The sequence below is a fragment of the Drosophila suzukii genome, chromosome 2L (assembly GCF_043229965.1).
Source record: "Drosophila suzukii chromosome 2L, CBGP_Dsuzu_IsoJpt1.0, whole genome shotgun sequence".
In the NCBI taxonomy this organism is placed as follows: domain Eukaryota; kingdom Metazoa; phylum Arthropoda; class Insecta; order Diptera; family Drosophilidae; genus Drosophila; species Drosophila suzukii.
This window is the reverse complement of record NC_092080.1, coordinates 4,404,071-4,420,455: the sequence shown is the minus strand read 5'-3', so window position 1 is coordinate 4,420,455 and position 16,385 is coordinate 4,404,071. Positions and strand designations below refer to the sequence as shown.

At 35.8% G+C, this 16,385-nt stretch overlaps 3 protein-coding genes across 3 annotated transcripts; all 3 read left to right on the top strand.

Annotated features, from left to right (window-relative positions):
* Nucleotides 1–610: 610 nt before the first annotated feature.
* Nucleotides 611–4,903, top strand: witty (without maturity). Its single transcript, XM_017072022.4, has 4 exons — nt 611–792; nt 861–946; nt 2,825–2,951; nt 3,873–4,903. The coding sequence occupies exons 1-4, from the start codon at nt 744–746 to the stop codon at nt 4,178–4,180; spliced, it is 570 nt and encodes a 189-aa protein (XP_016927511.3). The 5' UTR covers nt 611–743; the 3' UTR covers nt 4,181–4,903.
* Nucleotides 4,904–5,490: 587 nt separating this feature from the next.
* Nucleotides 5,491–8,711, top strand: LOC108010550 (uncharacterized). The gene is made up of 3 exons (XM_017075433.4): nt 5,491–6,004; nt 7,083–7,562; nt 8,410–8,711. Exons 1-3 carry the CDS (start codon nt 5,941–5,943, stop codon nt 8,637–8,639), a joined length of 774 nt encoding a protein of 257 aa, XP_016930922.3. The 5' UTR covers nt 5,491–5,940; the 3' UTR covers nt 8,640–8,711.
* Nucleotides 8,712–11,076: 2,365 nt separating this feature from the next.
* On the top strand, nt 11,077–15,989 carry LOC108006252 (uncharacterized). Its single transcript, XM_017069705.4, has 3 exons — nt 11,077–11,315; nt 14,498–15,043; nt 15,520–15,989. The coding sequence occupies exons 1-3, from the start codon at nt 11,255–11,257 to the stop codon at nt 15,729–15,731; spliced, it is 819 nt and encodes a 272-aa protein (XP_016925194.3). The 5' UTR covers nt 11,077–11,254; the 3' UTR covers nt 15,732–15,989.
* Nucleotides 15,990–16,385: the final 396 nt, after the last annotated feature.

The following is a 16,385-nucleotide window of genomic DNA, read 5'->3' as shown; positions in this document are numbered from 1 at the left end:
AGCATAAAAAAATTATGTTAAATATATTTTATTTTGTTCTAACTTTAAAATAAATTTAAGCACGGCAAACTAAACTTTTAAATATTCCTAAAAAATATGTTTTATAAAGCAATTGTAGTTAGATCTTTCTTTCTGTGTAGGTAACTTTTCCATTTTTTTATTTACTTATTTAATTTAAAACTACAACTTTGTTATTCAAATTGCTGAAATTTTGGCAAGATATGTTATTGGCCTTAGTGTTAAGCGGCAGACGAGAGCCGAAAAGTGTTTGGCCGCAGGCAAATTGCATTTTTCGCGGTCGCGTTGTTCCTTTGACGAGTTCTTGCCATCTTTTTGGTGCACTTTGCATTTTGCATTTTGCAATTTAAATAATTTTTGCCTTTGCTGCCATGTGGGGCGACCAGGCCAAGACGTTATTACTGTCGGAATTGGAATCGGGAGCCACTCGAGCGACGCACCCACGCAGCCAGGGAGAAACCCTCCTCCCAGGACGAATTACGAAGGACCTGCTTCGGTTTTTTTCTTGGTTCGGGGCCAAAAACGATGACGTCCTCGCTTGCAGGCCAATACCATTCGCCTAGTTGGCATCCAATTTCAGTTTCAGTTTTCCTTTGGCCAACGGCAGTGACGGTGCCTCTCGGAAAAAAGCACTTGGAACGGAAAATCCAAGAAAATCACAGCGCGCGAGTGCTACAAAATATTTCAAAAATCTGAAATAAATCAAAGAAATTAAAGTGCGAATAATGTCGGGTATTATATTACTGCTGGCCTTGTTGGCCCTGGTTTCCAATGGTGTGTGCGGTTTATTGGGCCTGTAAATTCCGAAATAAAAATGTATATTGCCTATGTATTTCCCACAGGCGCCGCCATTGAGTGCTTCGTCTGCGATTCGAGTGATAATCCCAGTTGCTCCGATCTGGGTTCAAATTCCAGCATAGTACCAGAGGTGAGTGAAAGATAATATGGCCTAGAAATCATCCATTGGAGGATTGATTGATGATTTAAGCGGGACCTGTTGTTGGTGGCTCACTAGGCAGCCAGGTCAAGTGGGCTCAACCTTTTCAGCCCGGCCTAATCGCAGCCAAGTTGACCTTAATCAAAGTTCTGGCCCCATACGGTCGCAAATTAAGACTGCATAGCACATAAATTTTAAACCAAAAAAAGGGGAATAAGTAGTATAAGGAAACTGTTAGAAATAGAGCCCACAGAAGCGGAAACGGAAACGTGCTACGTCGTCGTCCTCTGGCGGGGGAACCCCATTTCCGCCTTGCCCTTTTTCTAAACTAAGTGAATTTTCTGTTACTGGCATCTTTCTCCTTTTTTCCAAGAGGTTTTAGAAAGGAAAAGGGGCAACTTAACCCGGCCACGTGCCAAACAGTTGAAATACTTTCACAAAAGTCTAACAACGTAAATTTTCACCTGACAGGTTCTTTTAGAAAACTAGTTGTTAGAAGATTTAGTTTGATTTAGCGACAGTTTTTAATGGTTCATGGTCAAGAAAATAAAGAAATAGATTGTGTATAATGAAGTAAAAAAGTTTTGCCAACAACAAAATGGTACATTAAATTTTAATACATGAGTAATTCTTTAACAACGATAAACTAATAAAATTTAAATTGTAGTAGTTGGTGATTAAAGAATTTATTTAAATTATTTAACCTTGTATAAAAACTAAAGATTATAATAGTTGAATAAGCAAAAAAAGGGATATTTATATAAAAAGTCCTTGATTTGTTCTTTTATAATGATGATATACTACATTTTAAAATATTATCTTTAAAAAACATTCTTCTATATTGCTGAATAACCTAATTAAAAAGTAGTACCTAGTCAGTAGTAAGATCCTAAGTTAGGATTCCTAACATACATTAAACAATTACCTTTTTGAACTCATCAAAATATGAACTGTCCCATTATTCTCAAATGCGATAACCAAATTTCTAGTCAAAGTAAGTAGTTCATTTAAAGAAGTCAAATTGATTCTTAAAATTTATTTCGTTTGTCAAATCAAAGATGTGAATATGCTGTGATTTATTAATCTTATCTTTCCTGTCCGCGAAACTTCATTTTCTTGTCAAAATAAATAATTCAAAATCAAATTAGTTGTGCCAAAGTAATGCCATCAATTTATGTGGTTTGTCAAATTTAAGATTTGAATTTGCAAAAATAACGCAAATATGCCACGGCTGTCTTTGATTATCATGAAATTGGCTCTTATCTGTTTTATATGCACAAATAAGAACTAACAAACGTCATTATTAATTTATGTTTATACTGGACTTGCTAAAATAGAAAAGTACAAAAGATTCGGCAATAATAAACTGCAATTATGTATAATTTTTTAGGGATTCTAAAGTTTAAAGGTTGGTAAAAGTGTTCCACTCCTTAAGATGGATTTCCTAATGCTCAACTTAACTCAATTGGCTGTTGTTTATTAGTAATCATAATCACCCACTATATCTCCAACGATAGAATGGGCTTTCCCCTTTTTTTCTGAATGGGGTTATAAAGCTACAACGCTCTTCCAAGAAATGCCTTATTTCTTGACTTATCTGGGTTAAATAAACGGGTTTCAAGTGCTCTTCGTCTGATAACCAAGGCCGTCCGGGAAACGCATTGTTACCGATATCGTACAGCTCGATAAGATAAATCAGTTACGCACAAACTGCAACAGCAATTAATACTTCAATAACATGATTGCTACAATATTGTAGAACAATAATCGTTATTGTTCCCATTGTTAAAATAAGAAAAACTTAATCAAAAGCCTTATCAAACCCAAGCAATGACTAATATAATATAATATTATATGGTACTATTTCAGGAATGCACATTGGACAAAATGAGATCCCTAGACACCTGGCTTTTTGACTTGAACAAATTCGCGTATTTCGATAACGGAGCCAACAAATCTCCACTTATGAATTGCCAAAAGGTTGTGGCCAAAGACCGTAAGTATTATTACATAGGTATTACCTATTAGGTATATAAAACCATAAGGTTTTTATAATGTGCCATATGAATCATAGAAATTGTATTTACCTACTGACTTACAGCTAATATTTGCCATATGATATTTACCTAGGCTTTTTACAAGTGTTATATATATATATATAATGTAGATAGCTGCAAGTTGCACCTTTTTAGTGTGATATTTACGATAGTGATAAAACAAGTCTTAAAGATAAATACTCAGATTTACAATCAGCGGGAAATGGCTTGCATTGTAATTACAAAATAATCTTTAATGGGTAAACAAAGTGCAGGGGGTTTTTTTCTAGGCGTTTTACCTTTAAATTTTACATATAATATAATAGTACAGCAGTCCTAAAATTTGCACTAAAATCTATATTACTCATTTAGAAGATTATAATTTTACTGTGATGTTAAAAAAAACAATCTTTAAATAATCTTTAATGGAAAAACAAAGTGCAGATGGTTTTTGTAAGAGCTTTTACCTTGTTATTTATAAATAGTATAATAATACAACTGTAATACAATTTAAACTAAAACAAGTTTAACTTTTACAGTATAATAATACAACAGTAGTAACATTTTAACTTAAATCAATATGGTTTGTGATTTAGAGGACTGCAATTTTACTGTGATGTTTCATACAAAATCAATCTTTAAATAATCTTTAATGTTTAAAACTTTTACTTATAATTTTATAATTGATATAATAGTATAAGGGTTCCAACATTTCAACTAAAATCTATATGGTTATTTTTATAGGAGATTTAAATTTGACTATGGTTTGCAAACTAAAATCAATCCTTAAATAATAATACCTATTTTACAAGTTTTTGTATCGTATGGGGAATTAGGACCATTTTCTTATAGCTATAATATCATATATTTTTTTTCCACAGCTGAGACTAGAAAAGTGGTAACGGCGCGCTTTTGCCAACTGGACACCGGGGACTCCGATGCCTGCGACATCCTGAGGACCAAGCTCCGGATCCCCAGCACCGAGGAGCGGGACCAGCGCAAGAAGAGCGATAACAAGAGGCGGAAGAATCAGGGGCATGGTCAGGATGGAGACGATGGCGATGAAATCTCCGCGGAGGAGGCGTTCTTCTGCGACATTTGCAAAACGGATCGCTGCAATGGAGCGGCAGCCATAACGCTGGCATTGGGTTCGGTTCTCTCCATGATTATGATCCACTTGGGATTGTAAGGAGAGGGCTATACTCACCTATATATAGATGGATCGAGTGGTTGCATTTAGGTTGAGTTACCGTTCGCGTTACCCTTGCCGTTTACTTTGTAAATATTGAGTGCAATGTCGCTGATTCGTACAAGTGTTTCAAAGGCACTCACTTAACCCCCACTTACCCTTTCCGCCCTTAACCCTAGAAATGTAAGCACATACCCACACTTAGGTACACAATCCCCAAAACACCGATACTAAACACTCAAAGAGAGAAAGCACACACACAAAGTCGCTTTGATTCAAAACAAATAAGCAGCTTTCACTTTCCAAAATAAATACCAAAAAAATAAATTGTAGGTATATTTAATCCTATATATCAACGTTTGTATTTTTATGCCATTAGCTCTTACTATCTAGCTTTATTATGTTATTAATCATATGGTTTTTTTATAAATGCTAGGAGCGATGAGTATAAGAATTCACCAATTGCCTTTGATTTTCATATAATTCATAGCAAGCAATATATAGATGTGAATTAAAATCGACGTATGAAGTGTGTATTCTTAGGTAAATTCAAAAGTGCTTAAAATAAATTCATTAGATAAAACCGCAAGCAACAACAATCAGCTAAATGCTAAACGCGAATTTAAAAATGAACTAAAACAAAATGCAATAAATGTTAGTAAATGTGCAATTAATAGAAATGTTAACGAAAGCAATGCAATAAATATTCTGTGAGCTTAGAAATCGCCTGCAAGCCACACTTTATAATAATATAGTACTATATGTTTTTGCGCCGAGTTCTGCTTAGTTCGTAAGCGAGTTTTGAAATGGAATCAAATTTGAACCTTCAGAGCACACGAATAAATGCTGTATGACAGTATAACAGAGTTTGGTGTTCGAATTTATTACTATCAGATAAGAATGGCAGTAGCTGTATAACGATTTCTATATCTTTTCAGGGGGTATATGGATTTTATTGGGAGAAAAGACTTATAAGTAAGTAGGGGTAATTCGGAATGAGTAAAAAAAGGAAAAGGTTTCATAATAGTGGATTCTAATATGATAATTGTTATAAGAAAATTCATTTATTCATTTTTTTAAAAATCCTTTTTTTGGGAATATTACAATATCTAGTATTTTTTCACAGAAATAAACTTGTATATAGATTTTATAACTTTATTTCGATCTAGAGGTATTTAACTCTTCGGTTCTGAAGACCTGTCATACATTTCACGTATTCTTTTTCTTATGTTTTTTTCTTTTTTGACTTGTTTTCAGCAATCAAAGATAATTTTCCCATTACTCATGTAAGATGCTTCAGTTTTTCGCCCCCAGCCCGCCTATCAATATCTCGACCTCTGTCGCTCACTCATTCCATCTCTTTTTTTCGCATTTAATTTGAAAGATTGCCGCGATGCTATCATATGACCCGTGTAGTTTTTTTCTACCCGCTTCCCGGGAACTACATGTTTCACCAATGCCGCCCCCAAAAGACTCCAGTCCCTGTTTATGGTATAACAATGAAATTCAGTTTTGATAGAGGCAACAACAGCCTCCGGAAAGTTCTGTGTGCCAGTTCAATTTGAATTTTCGGTAGCAAATGCTGACTCGACAGCAGAGCGGGAAAATAGAAAAATAAACGAAAAAACACCCATAACATTACCATCTAGGGGTTCCTCAATCTGGAAAAGTTGCCTACTAGGACACCTTGACGTTTGGCGAATTGAAAGTTGTGTAACCCTAACCTTAACCCATTTTCCCATCGCATCCACCTGCCCGGAATGCACTCGTTGTGGTTTTTATTGATGTTACTGGCTTTCGTTGGCTCTCGCCCAGGTGTTTCAGGTATGTCATAAATCATAGCGCGGTGTAAGCCCTCCACATGCTAATTGATTGACCCCCAACCGAGTTGCAAAAGTTGCGCATACGCAACGTTGAACCGCACAGAAGGGTGCGCTTATTGCCGGAGTAATTCAGCTAATAAGGTGGATCCGATAAGGTGGTAAAGGTCAGGGGTGCGTGATAAAACCGCATATTGCCAAAGCCAAAATTAGCTTATAGCCTCTAAAATTGTTAAGTGCATTATCACATTTCTTATGTCATTCCTAAAAATACCTTTTTGTAACCACAAATTTAGATTTCTGGTTTTAAAATAAAGATTTTAGATTTCTTTCTATTCTTTTTTCTTATATTTTCTTTTGAAAATATAAAATTTAATAACTGGCTTAAGACTAGTTAGTAGAACTTTTACTTGGCTAAGTATTTTGACAGCTTAAAGTTCTACTAAATGCAGTTTTATATTTTTACAAAAAAAATATTAGAACAACAAATTAAAATTAAATCTAAAATCTTAAATTTTATATAAGAAATTTAAATTTCCGCAAGTGAAATTTTTTTTTTTATAAATTTTCTGACATCCTATGTATCTTATTTTTGTGACCATATGTCAAGTAAAAGTTGTACTGAACTAGTTGTTCAATTTCAGAAAATGTTTCTAAAACAAATATTGAATCAAAAAACTAAAAATAAAACTTTAATATAATATCTGAACACCATTGATATACATTTCCATAAGTGAAATATTGAATTTTTCTAATCTAATTGGTTATTGTTGTTAAAAATATTAACTAATCTTACTTCTGTTAGGGTTCAAAGTAATGTTTTTTCATTAACATTTAACCATTAGTGCTAAAATTTTGTAAACTAGATATTAAATTTGAAAAATTGCTCAGCTAAAAAATATTAAAACAGAGAATTAATTATAGTACCTCTTGGCAAGGGTATTAAAAGAGGCTTTAAATTCAAATTAAATAAAATTTTGGAAACTAAAAATCTAATTCTTACTTTACAGAAGTTTTATTTATTAATATATTTTAATGTTTATTTTAGTGTTTTCTTTTATTAAAAATATTTTTCTGCACAGCTTTGCGTTGCTACCAATGCGAGGACTGCGATGAGAACACTCAACTGAGTGACATGGAAGTGTGTGAGGGATCCCTTGTGAGTGGCAATGGACAGGGCACACCTGGTAGTTCCAGTCCCAGTCCAAGTCCTGCTCCATCTCCTGCTGGTTCGCCCTCTCCCAATCCTCCAGTTACTGGCGGAGGTCCTTCCTCTGGTGCCCCCGCTCCCGCTTCCCCTGAAAACAGCGAAGAGGAGGAGGACTACGAAAGCGAGGAGTCGGAATCGGCCACCGTGGGCATCATGCCAGCAGGAAATGGTGCAGCCGCGGGAACCGGAACCGGAAATGGAGCTGCCGGTGGAGCAGCCGCAGAACCTGTCAGCGAGGAGGAGGAGGAAGAGGAAGAAGAGGAGGAGGAGGAACGACGCAGGCGGAGATCGGTTGGTCGACAAGTGGACCTCGATATACCAATCGCCTTCTGCTACACAGTGAGGCTCCAACGTAAGCATTTGCCTTCAATTCCCATCGGTGCACAATGTCATAAAAATCATAAAAACCTGTCGCATGTGATGCTCCCACCCTCAGTGATAGGTTATCTACGATTGAGTCATCCACTAAAAGATAACACAAAGTGCAAATCGAAATGCACTGGGAATAATGACTTTACTACCAATAAGAAAATATTGTTAAAGTCTTTAGTGAAATTTTAATTTTCAAATCTAGTCAAAGATTTAATTTAAGAACTTTATTAACTTTTTATAACTAGTATTTTACCATTTTTGATCTGATCAAGGATCTTATACGCATGAGAAACTAAAAGTAGGTATTGAACTTATTTAAAAGTATGGAAATTTAGAGTTGCAAACGTACTTTTCTTTTAACATACGAAAGGAAAAAAAACCCTTAAAGTTTAATTTCCCTTCTACAACATTTAAAATCATATATTTAAAAAGAACTACAAACATATATATTTGCTTTAAACAGATAACTTTAAATAAAGGACAATTTTAGTAATATTACCACTAATGCAATATCACAAAATACAGAAGCTTAGTCAATATTCTATAAAATACATTTTCGAAAATATCTACTGTTTTGAAATCACTTGTAAAGATGACGAGTTTAAAATTGCAACAATAACTAAAAGTAGAAAATAAATATATTAGAAACGAATGTAACTTCCATATTTAGAATCAGAAAGCCCTATTAATTTATCTAATATACGAAATTTTTTTCACTACATACTTTTAGACTCCTTTATCAGTGATTTCAAAAGAGTTATGATTTTAGCAACAATCCACTCCCATAGATTATTATTTATTCAGTTTCTCAATATGACTATCCACAGTTAACGAATCGGTGATCACCAAAAGGGGCTGCACCACCGCCAGGATGAGTAATCAAACTGGAGGATGCGAGGGACTCTTCGAGAACTGGACTGTGGGTGGATGTCAACTGTGCCAGGACGACGGATGCAATCAGCCCATCAACGGATTATCATCGAGTAGTAAACTCGAGCATTCTTGGACTCTTGTAACACTCACGCTAATGGCATTTATGACTCATTGGCTGGTCTAAAAATCACAACATTCCCTGTGGTCAATTGTTTTGATTTATAGAAATACATAATATATGGCCCATAAAGTTCGATTTCGACTTTGGTGTCTGAGTTCATTCTTTTTCGGGAGCCCCTGTCGATTTACGAGCCGCATGATGTGTCTATTAATGGCTCGCTTACCACTAGGCAATGAGCGCACCTGAGCTATTTTCGCCTAATTGTTTAATTGGCATCGATAAGGTATTGTCCCTTTGCGGGGAAAGTGCTCGCTCATTGAGACCATTCATTTACCTGCAACCGTATCGAAATCAAATTAATTAGTAGCTGTCGATAAGTAGAATGGGTGCTTCCGTTTAAATACGATTTCATGACTTCATGCTACCCGTAAACTGATAAAATGATATACTGATCAAGTGGACAAAGCGTTTAGGCCCACCGATAAGCGTTAGGAAGTCGAGTGGCAATTGCTGCCTAAAGCGTTTTTCGCCAGATTTATGGTATTATTTTCGGGGTCCGTAATTGAGGTGGGTCCTAAATACAGCGATGAGGAAATGCGACCGCAACAAGGCATCATTTTAAGGAAACTTGCTCTAAACTGTAAAGGCAACTGCCAAATTCGTTAGGCTGATATAGAATGTATATGGAATATATATATACAGTTTTTTAACTCCTCGATTTGTGGGCTCGCATTGGGGGATTTTTAAGCGCTTCCCCGTTTTATTTTCGTCGGCTTCCGGGACGGTAAAGTACCTTGTTATGACGAGCATGACCAAAGGCCTTTCAAAACCCGGCTTTCGACTGACGTTCGAAGAGAATCCAGAGAGAATCTCAATGAGATTGAGCTTAAGCACCAGAGAACGGGTAACACAATCACTTAGCACTTTACGTGATGTCGTCGACACTTTGGATGATACTATATACTATATGCATCTTTTTCCCCTTTTTGTCACCGGGAAAGTTACAGTTTTTTATCTCCAATCCGCGCTTTACAGACTATGCGTCAGTTTTGACAGCCGCCACTAACCAGATTCACTCGACATTTGGCACGAACTACGGGTGGTAAATGGTTAATTATGATTTATATGCACATGGGCTAGCCGCACGATCTCCAAAATGCAGCTGTAAAGTTTCAGGGCCGGGCATTATGGAAAAATAGTTAGCCGAGTTAAGTGAATTATGTGATTTATTTGGTAATACACAGCTACAGACTATAACATATTTTTGCAACATAATAGGTACTAGTAAAATTTAAATATTTGAAACATATATTATAATTAATATTATTCTATTATATGAATAAGTAGATGATTAAATATAAAAAGGATAAGTATACATTGTAATGCTACATTAAAAATAATGGTAAAATGTTAAATATTAAGAAGTAAAATAGGATTTGTTTACCATCAAATTTTTCTAAAGCTCAAACCTCTATACATTTATGATATAACACGAAACTATATGTTAAAATGCATTCAAAATGCAATTAATTTATATATATTTTTTTTTTGTACATTTTTTAAAGTTTTAGTTAGTCAGAAAGAACGATAAGGCACATAACCTTTCAGAAAAATAAAATCAACAAAACCCCCTACCTCTCACCTTACCAAAGTTCGGCTTATCAGTTGACCTTGCCCATGGTTTTCAGGCTGCTTTCTGGGTCAGAGAGTGAATCGAATTAACTTGCGAGCAAACTCGACCTTGAGGCTTACTCAACTGGAAAATTTCGTTAAGCTATTGCGAATCTAGAGTTCTAAGCCCGCAAAAAAACGAGAGATAGAGGTGCCAATAAGGTGAACCAATAGAAGGCACTACGAAATCTCCGTTAATTGTTTGGCCCAGTCTAACTCGCATTTGTTTGCTCTTCGTGCTCTGATATTGGATAATAATCATGGGACATTTATAGTGTTATAAGAGTGACGATTGTTATGCAAATGGTATCACAGGTAACTTAATTCACTTTGGGGCTGGGTAATTTCTGGATTTCAGGGGCTGACTAACAATCAGCTGCTTAATTAGCGGGCAACAAAGAACTTCTGAGGGGGCTTAAAACAAAATGAGTGCGAAAAGTCGTACAGAAAAGTGAAATGATTCCCCAGATCTGAATCACTTGCTTGGGGGAAAAGCCAAAGAACCCAAGATTTCAATACGGAAGAACCCATTTTCTCACATTAACATATTAAGAGAACCACCCCCCCATAAAATTAAGAGTGCTAAAGCTCTCTGTCTCTTCGAATAATTAAATCTGTGCTCGTTTAGTCTGCATTATAAATTAATTTGTTATCACTAAAGAATTGGTAAACTTGTTCTACGGCCCCGCTCTTCCCTCTCTCTCTTCTCGGCTCGTGCCGTCCCTCTCTGCCGCTCACTCTCTTACGCATTGAAGCCGCTGACGTCGCAGTAGCTGCGCAGTCCGCTTTTTAAAACTCTATAAAAAGTCTCGAACAAATCACAAGATTTTCAGTTAAATTTCAGAATTCACAAACTGCGGTCGCCCCGAATAAATACAAAAACTAAACCAAGAGCGCGCCGAATAAAACAAAACAAAAACAGCCAATTTACTTAGTATAAATACTATACTCGAGATATTATTTAAAATATATTTAAAGATATATATTTCGAAATAAACACACATATCATGTTCAACAAAAGTCACATCGTTTTGGCCAGCTCTTTGCTGTTGCTAATCGCCCTGCCAGGTAAAAAGTGTTTTTGGGTATTTGAGGCTATTAGAGTTGCGTGAAAAGTGTCGTGATAACTTTGATGTGTCTTATTTTGCCTAAATAGGTGTAAATCATGGGTGTATCAGATAGCAGAACGAAGGAATCAAACGATCTGATAAACATATCTTGAGGATTTTAATGTGGTGGCCTGCTTCTAAAAATACAAACTCGTGTCTAAAGTGTTGTACATACATAAATTCACAAGTATGCAGTTGCCAAAAAAGCCAGCAAAACGAATTCAGAATTCAAGATCATGAACATTTCGCCATAATATTTTGCATATCAAGCAGCGGTGACAACGGTGACATTTAAAACGGCCAATTTATTGTTTATTATTTAACTGTCATAAATAATGCAAAGATTGTTGCCAATTTGTGGGTTTTTTTTTGCAATTTTTTTATTGCTGTGTGATGCGGAAATGTCATCCAACCAAGCAGTCAGCTCCCACCCTTCGAATGAATTTATATGGCATTATCATATATATATCATAGCCCTCTCTAATTTATGCCTCCGATGAAAAGGAAAAGTCAGCCGGGGAAATGGAGAATAATGAACAAATATATTAGCTGACATTGAGACGAGCTGGCACAACCGCTAATTGGAAATGTTATAGTTACACTTAACACATTTTGCAAAGGCGGCCCGAAATGGAAAAACTCGTCTGGCCATTAGCACCACTCAGAAAATAACCGAACAAAACCTGAATTTCTGAGATTTGTTCACGATCTTTTGACGCAATTGCAAATGATTTAATTTGTGAATCAAGAAGAGTTACCTATATATTCAAAGTCATTTGAAAACCCACTTTAAACTGGTTTTTTATATTTACCTTAAACAGAAGAGAAAGATTAAAATGCAGTTAGTCGTCTAGAACGAACTTTGACTCAAGAAATTTAAATGATTTTTCAATTACCCTTAGACAAACAGCTTTTGCATCACAGAGAGTTTTATGGAATTACCCAAGTAAATATTAACCCTTCTCGTTCCACCTTTGTTTTTACAATAATAACAATAGACCTCTGAGTTGCACTTTTGTTTTAATGCAAAAATAATAATAACAATAAAAGGCGAATGGCTGTTATTAATGAGAAAGTCAAAGGTGCAAAAAAATCTAAATGGCGTGGCGAGGTGGCGCTTATCACGTGCCATTAAACCCAAGCCTCGACAATACTGTCATTACCCCAGGAGAATTTAAGACCTGCCTTTATACCCCAAAAAACATCCCATCAATCACAATGATTTATGATAAATTTAAAATAATAAATCAACAAAAGTGGGCTTAGATATATTGAACCATTTGATTGTTATAGACGACGGTGACGATTTTATGGAACTGGAACCATTTAAATATTATGGGATTGTTTGGTGGAGAAAATATAAGAACCTTTTCGAAACCAATTAACGATCTTATCATATTATAAATACTTATAGAACCATTTTAAATATGTTTGAAGACCTATTAAGGCTAGAAAAGATCAGCAAGTCAATTTGCAAGAACCTTTTTGGCACCAATCCTGGAATCGAAACCAAACCTTTAAATATTATGAGATCTAAAGAAGATATCTATGGCATCATGTCATATTATACAAATTTATAGAACCCTTTTAGATATTATGGGAAAATGTATAAAACTCTTTTAAATATTATGAGATCTAAAGAAGATATCAATGGTATCATGTCATATTATACAAATTTATAGAACCCTTTAAGATATTATGGGAATTTTTGAAGACTTCTATAGGCAATATGCAAGAACCTTTTTGGGGCCAACTCTAATAGAATTGGTATCATATAATATTATACAATTTTAAATGAGAATGTTCGATGACCAGATCAGCAAGTCAATTTTCAAGAACCTTTTTGGCACCACTTTTAATATCAATGGTATCATATCATATTATACAAATTAAAGAACAGTTCTGTTGTCAATATGCAAGACCCCTTCATAGGACCGACTCTTATAGAGATGGTAACATATAATATTATAAAATTGTATATGAGAATGCTCGATGATTTCCATAATTGAGAAAATATCAGCAAGTCATTTTGCAAGAACCTTGTTGGCACCCATTCTGATATCGATGGTATCATATGGAAAACCGTCAAGTGAAGATTAAACACTTTATCGGATAATCGCAGCTGTCCATCAGTATGAGTCACCACTGGTAGTCTGCTGATAATTAAGTTTGGTGAGGGTAGCCGCCTGCGTTGATAAGACAATTACGGCAATTATGCCAGTGTACCCACGCCGATACGTTTTTCTATTTACCTGTTTGCCCCCGGCAAATATTTGCCAGTTGTTGCGATGACGATAACATGCAAATGGAACCTAATTTCCGGGGGAGTGCGCCCGAATAAAACCAGATAAAAACGGCTACTTGCGCTAGATCAAAGGCTACATAATGGCACATACAAGCTAATACTAAAGAATCGGCAAATAATACGCCAAATACTTTGGATTTAAATTGATTTATGGTGCTCACATGTTCTTTGTTCTTATTATCATCATTTATCGACTATCGCGATATTTCTATTTGCCAAAGCTGTAAATTGAGCACTTTTAACTGATAGATATCTGGGCGTCCAACAATGGATATATGTATGTTTGCAGAGGGCAAGGCCAGAAAATAAGCCGTATTTTGAGTGAAACCATAAAAATTAAATTCGAAATAGGGGGAGAACAGAAAAAGGTGTGCGAATGTAGGGTATGAAAGTTGAAATCAACAAATTATATATATTCCAAATTATGTTTTATTTATGTATGGATAGTATCTACTAGATACTTTATGGCTTTTTATCATGTAGGTTAAAGACTCGCCTTAAAAAATATTAATAATATAATAGCAAGGTAACTGTTCAAGAACTTTTTTTTGCTGTTCAAATAGAAATAGAAAAAAGATATACAAATATACCCTGAAAACAGAACAGACATATATCTGGGTCATATTGAAAGCAAGCATTTTAAAGAACATTATAAACAAAACAGTATTGCCTATATCGGATCATAAACAAGTCTTAAGTCTCTAAATTAGGTCAATTTTTATAATGCACGAGTTATTTATAGTAGTAAGGGATTGGGAAAAGTAATAATAGTGATATATATAGTTTTATGGATTGAAGAACTTCAACTAATCGAGTCTTTTACCTTTAAATTCCAGTAATTCGCGCCGATCTCATGTGCTATGTGTGCGACGATTGTGCCCAGCTGCCGAAGGATGCACCCCTGCTGGCCTGCAATGAGGACTTCTTCAATCCGGGCGGCAGCACAGAGGCCTCCACGGTGACCACCACCACAACCACGGAGGCGAGCACCACCACGACCGATGAGACGACAGCAGCTCCTGTGGAAACGACCACAGCGATCACGAGTGTGGAAACAGATCCACCAACCACAGAGTCCTCGACGACCACCGTGGAAACCACCGTAACTAGCGAAGCCACAACCGAGAGCACCCAGAGCACCGAGGCCCCTATTCCCACGCCACCCACTGTGGGACCCGTGCAGACCACCACCGGAGTTCCCACGCCACCCACCGAGGATCTGGCTGCCCTATCGGTGTTCTTGAACACCACCCGTCTGGTGCCGGTGGATGCGGATACGGCTGCGGAGACCACCACTCCCATTGCCTCACTGGCCATCCGGCAGCGACGAGCAGTGGTCGACACCGGGGTCACCTACCACTGCTACTCCGTTCAGGTTACAGGTGAGTCCACAATATAGTTAAAAATAGACAATTCTGAAAATATTTTACCAATATTACGTTCTATAAAAAATATATTTTTACCCATGGAGTGCGCATAAAAACTACTAGCTTTAAAACTAAATAAAAATTGTTTTATAAAGATGTTTAAAAAAGGGTTCGTAATATAATACATTTTCTCATTGGGACATTTTATTTAAGTCCTATAAAAACCATATTTAAATTAACTAAACTCTTTACATTAACCTAACCTCAAAATTGCAAAAAAGTATCTTATATCTATAGTATGTGTTTAAATTTAAATATTAAGATATATTTATAAATACCTTATATCTTTAATCTCTAAAATAAAGATATATTTATCACAAAAATAGGTATTCAATATAATATTAACCAAGGGCAGATCTATACTTTTTTGTGCTATAATAGATTGTTTTATTGATCAAATCTAACCTATTTTCTCCTCTTATTTTCTCCAGTGAACGGCACAATGACCACAGATCGTGGCTGCTCCCGGGTTACCACCATGGAGGGGGTTTGCGAGCAGCTGAAGATCCAGAACAACAACACGGAACTGGCCAACTGTGATCCCTGCAGTATGAACGCCTGCAATGGAGGCTCTACGCTTCAGAACTCCGTGCTGGCCTCCCTGCTTTCGGCCCTCGTGGCCTTGGCCCTGCAGCGCAATTAGGGATCCGGTCACCATCCATCACCCGGTGCTTTAATCTAGTATTCCTCGTTTCTTTAACGCGAACACACACTCATCAGTCCGCGCTCATTGTTAAGTGATTTGAAAATTTATGTAATTTTTAAGATTTACACAAAAAGACACGCACAAAAAACCGAATATCGAAATATATACAACTGTATTTGTAATACAAACTTAATATAACCAAATGTAAAGCTTCAGGCGACTTAATAAATAATATGTAATTATTAAATCAAGAAATCTTGCGTTTTCTTTTATAGTTGAGCTAATGAGTGATATCATTTGCCGACAGGGGGGATATAATAAATTCTTAAGTGAATAAACAACATCATATACCGACAAAGGGGGAAAATAATTTAAACTTAGGTGAATAAACAAATAAATGTTATCTTAATATCCTTATAGGCATTTATATGACTCTTCTTTTATATTGAGGAAGATAAGTAAGACCAGTGTGATCACATCCTTTGATTCATTTTTCTGTTTTGCTTCAAACTTTTCAACAGACACACAGATAATTCGTAAACCCCATTTTTTATAGCTCTATTAAAAAGAAATTATGGGCATATGACTAAGTATCATTGTTGAATGTGAATAAAACAAACAAAGACGGGAAACCACTTTGTACTACCAATG

What these genes read in the sequence shown, in the direction of transcription:
- LOC108010550 (XM_017075433.4), top strand. Translation starts at nt 5,941, where the DNA reads ATGCACTCGTTGTGGTTTTTATTGATGTTACTGGCTTTCGTTGGCTCT. An exon ending in CTCTCGCCCAGGTGTTTCAG is followed by an intron (nt 6,005 to 7,082) that starts GTATGTCATAAA and finishes TTTTCTGCACAG; the next exon opens with CTTTGCGTTGCTACCAATGC. An exon ending in CTACACAGTGAGGCTCCAAC is followed by an intron (nt 7,563 to 8,409) that starts GTAAGCATTTGC and finishes GACTATCCACAG; the next exon opens with TTAACGAATCGGTGATCACC.
- LOC108006252 (XM_017069705.4), top strand. Translation starts at nt 11,255, where the DNA reads ATGTTCAACAAAAGTCACATCGTTTTGGCCAGCTCTTTGCTGTTGCTA. An exon ending in GTTGCTAATCGCCCTGCCAG is followed by an intron (nt 11,316 to 14,497) that starts GTAAAAAGTGTT and finishes TTTAAATTCCAG; the next exon opens with TAATTCGCGCCGATCTCATG. An exon ending in CTACTCCGTTCAGGTTACAG is followed by an intron (nt 15,044 to 15,519) that starts GTGAGTCCACAA and finishes TATTTTCTCCAG; the next exon opens with TGAACGGCACAATGACCACA.
- witty (XM_017072022.4), top strand. Translation starts at nt 744, where the DNA reads ATGTCGGGTATTATATTACTGCTGGCCTTGTTGGCCCTGGTTTCCAAT. An exon ending in ATTCCAGCATAGTACCAGAG is followed by an intron (nt 947 to 2,824) that starts GTGAGTGAAAGA and finishes GTACTATTTCAG; the next exon opens with GAATGCACATTGGACAAAAT. An exon ending in AAAGGTTGTGGCCAAAGACC is followed by an intron (nt 2,952 to 3,872) that starts GTAAGTATTATT and finishes TTTTTTCCACAG; the next exon opens with CTGAGACTAGAAAAGTGGTA.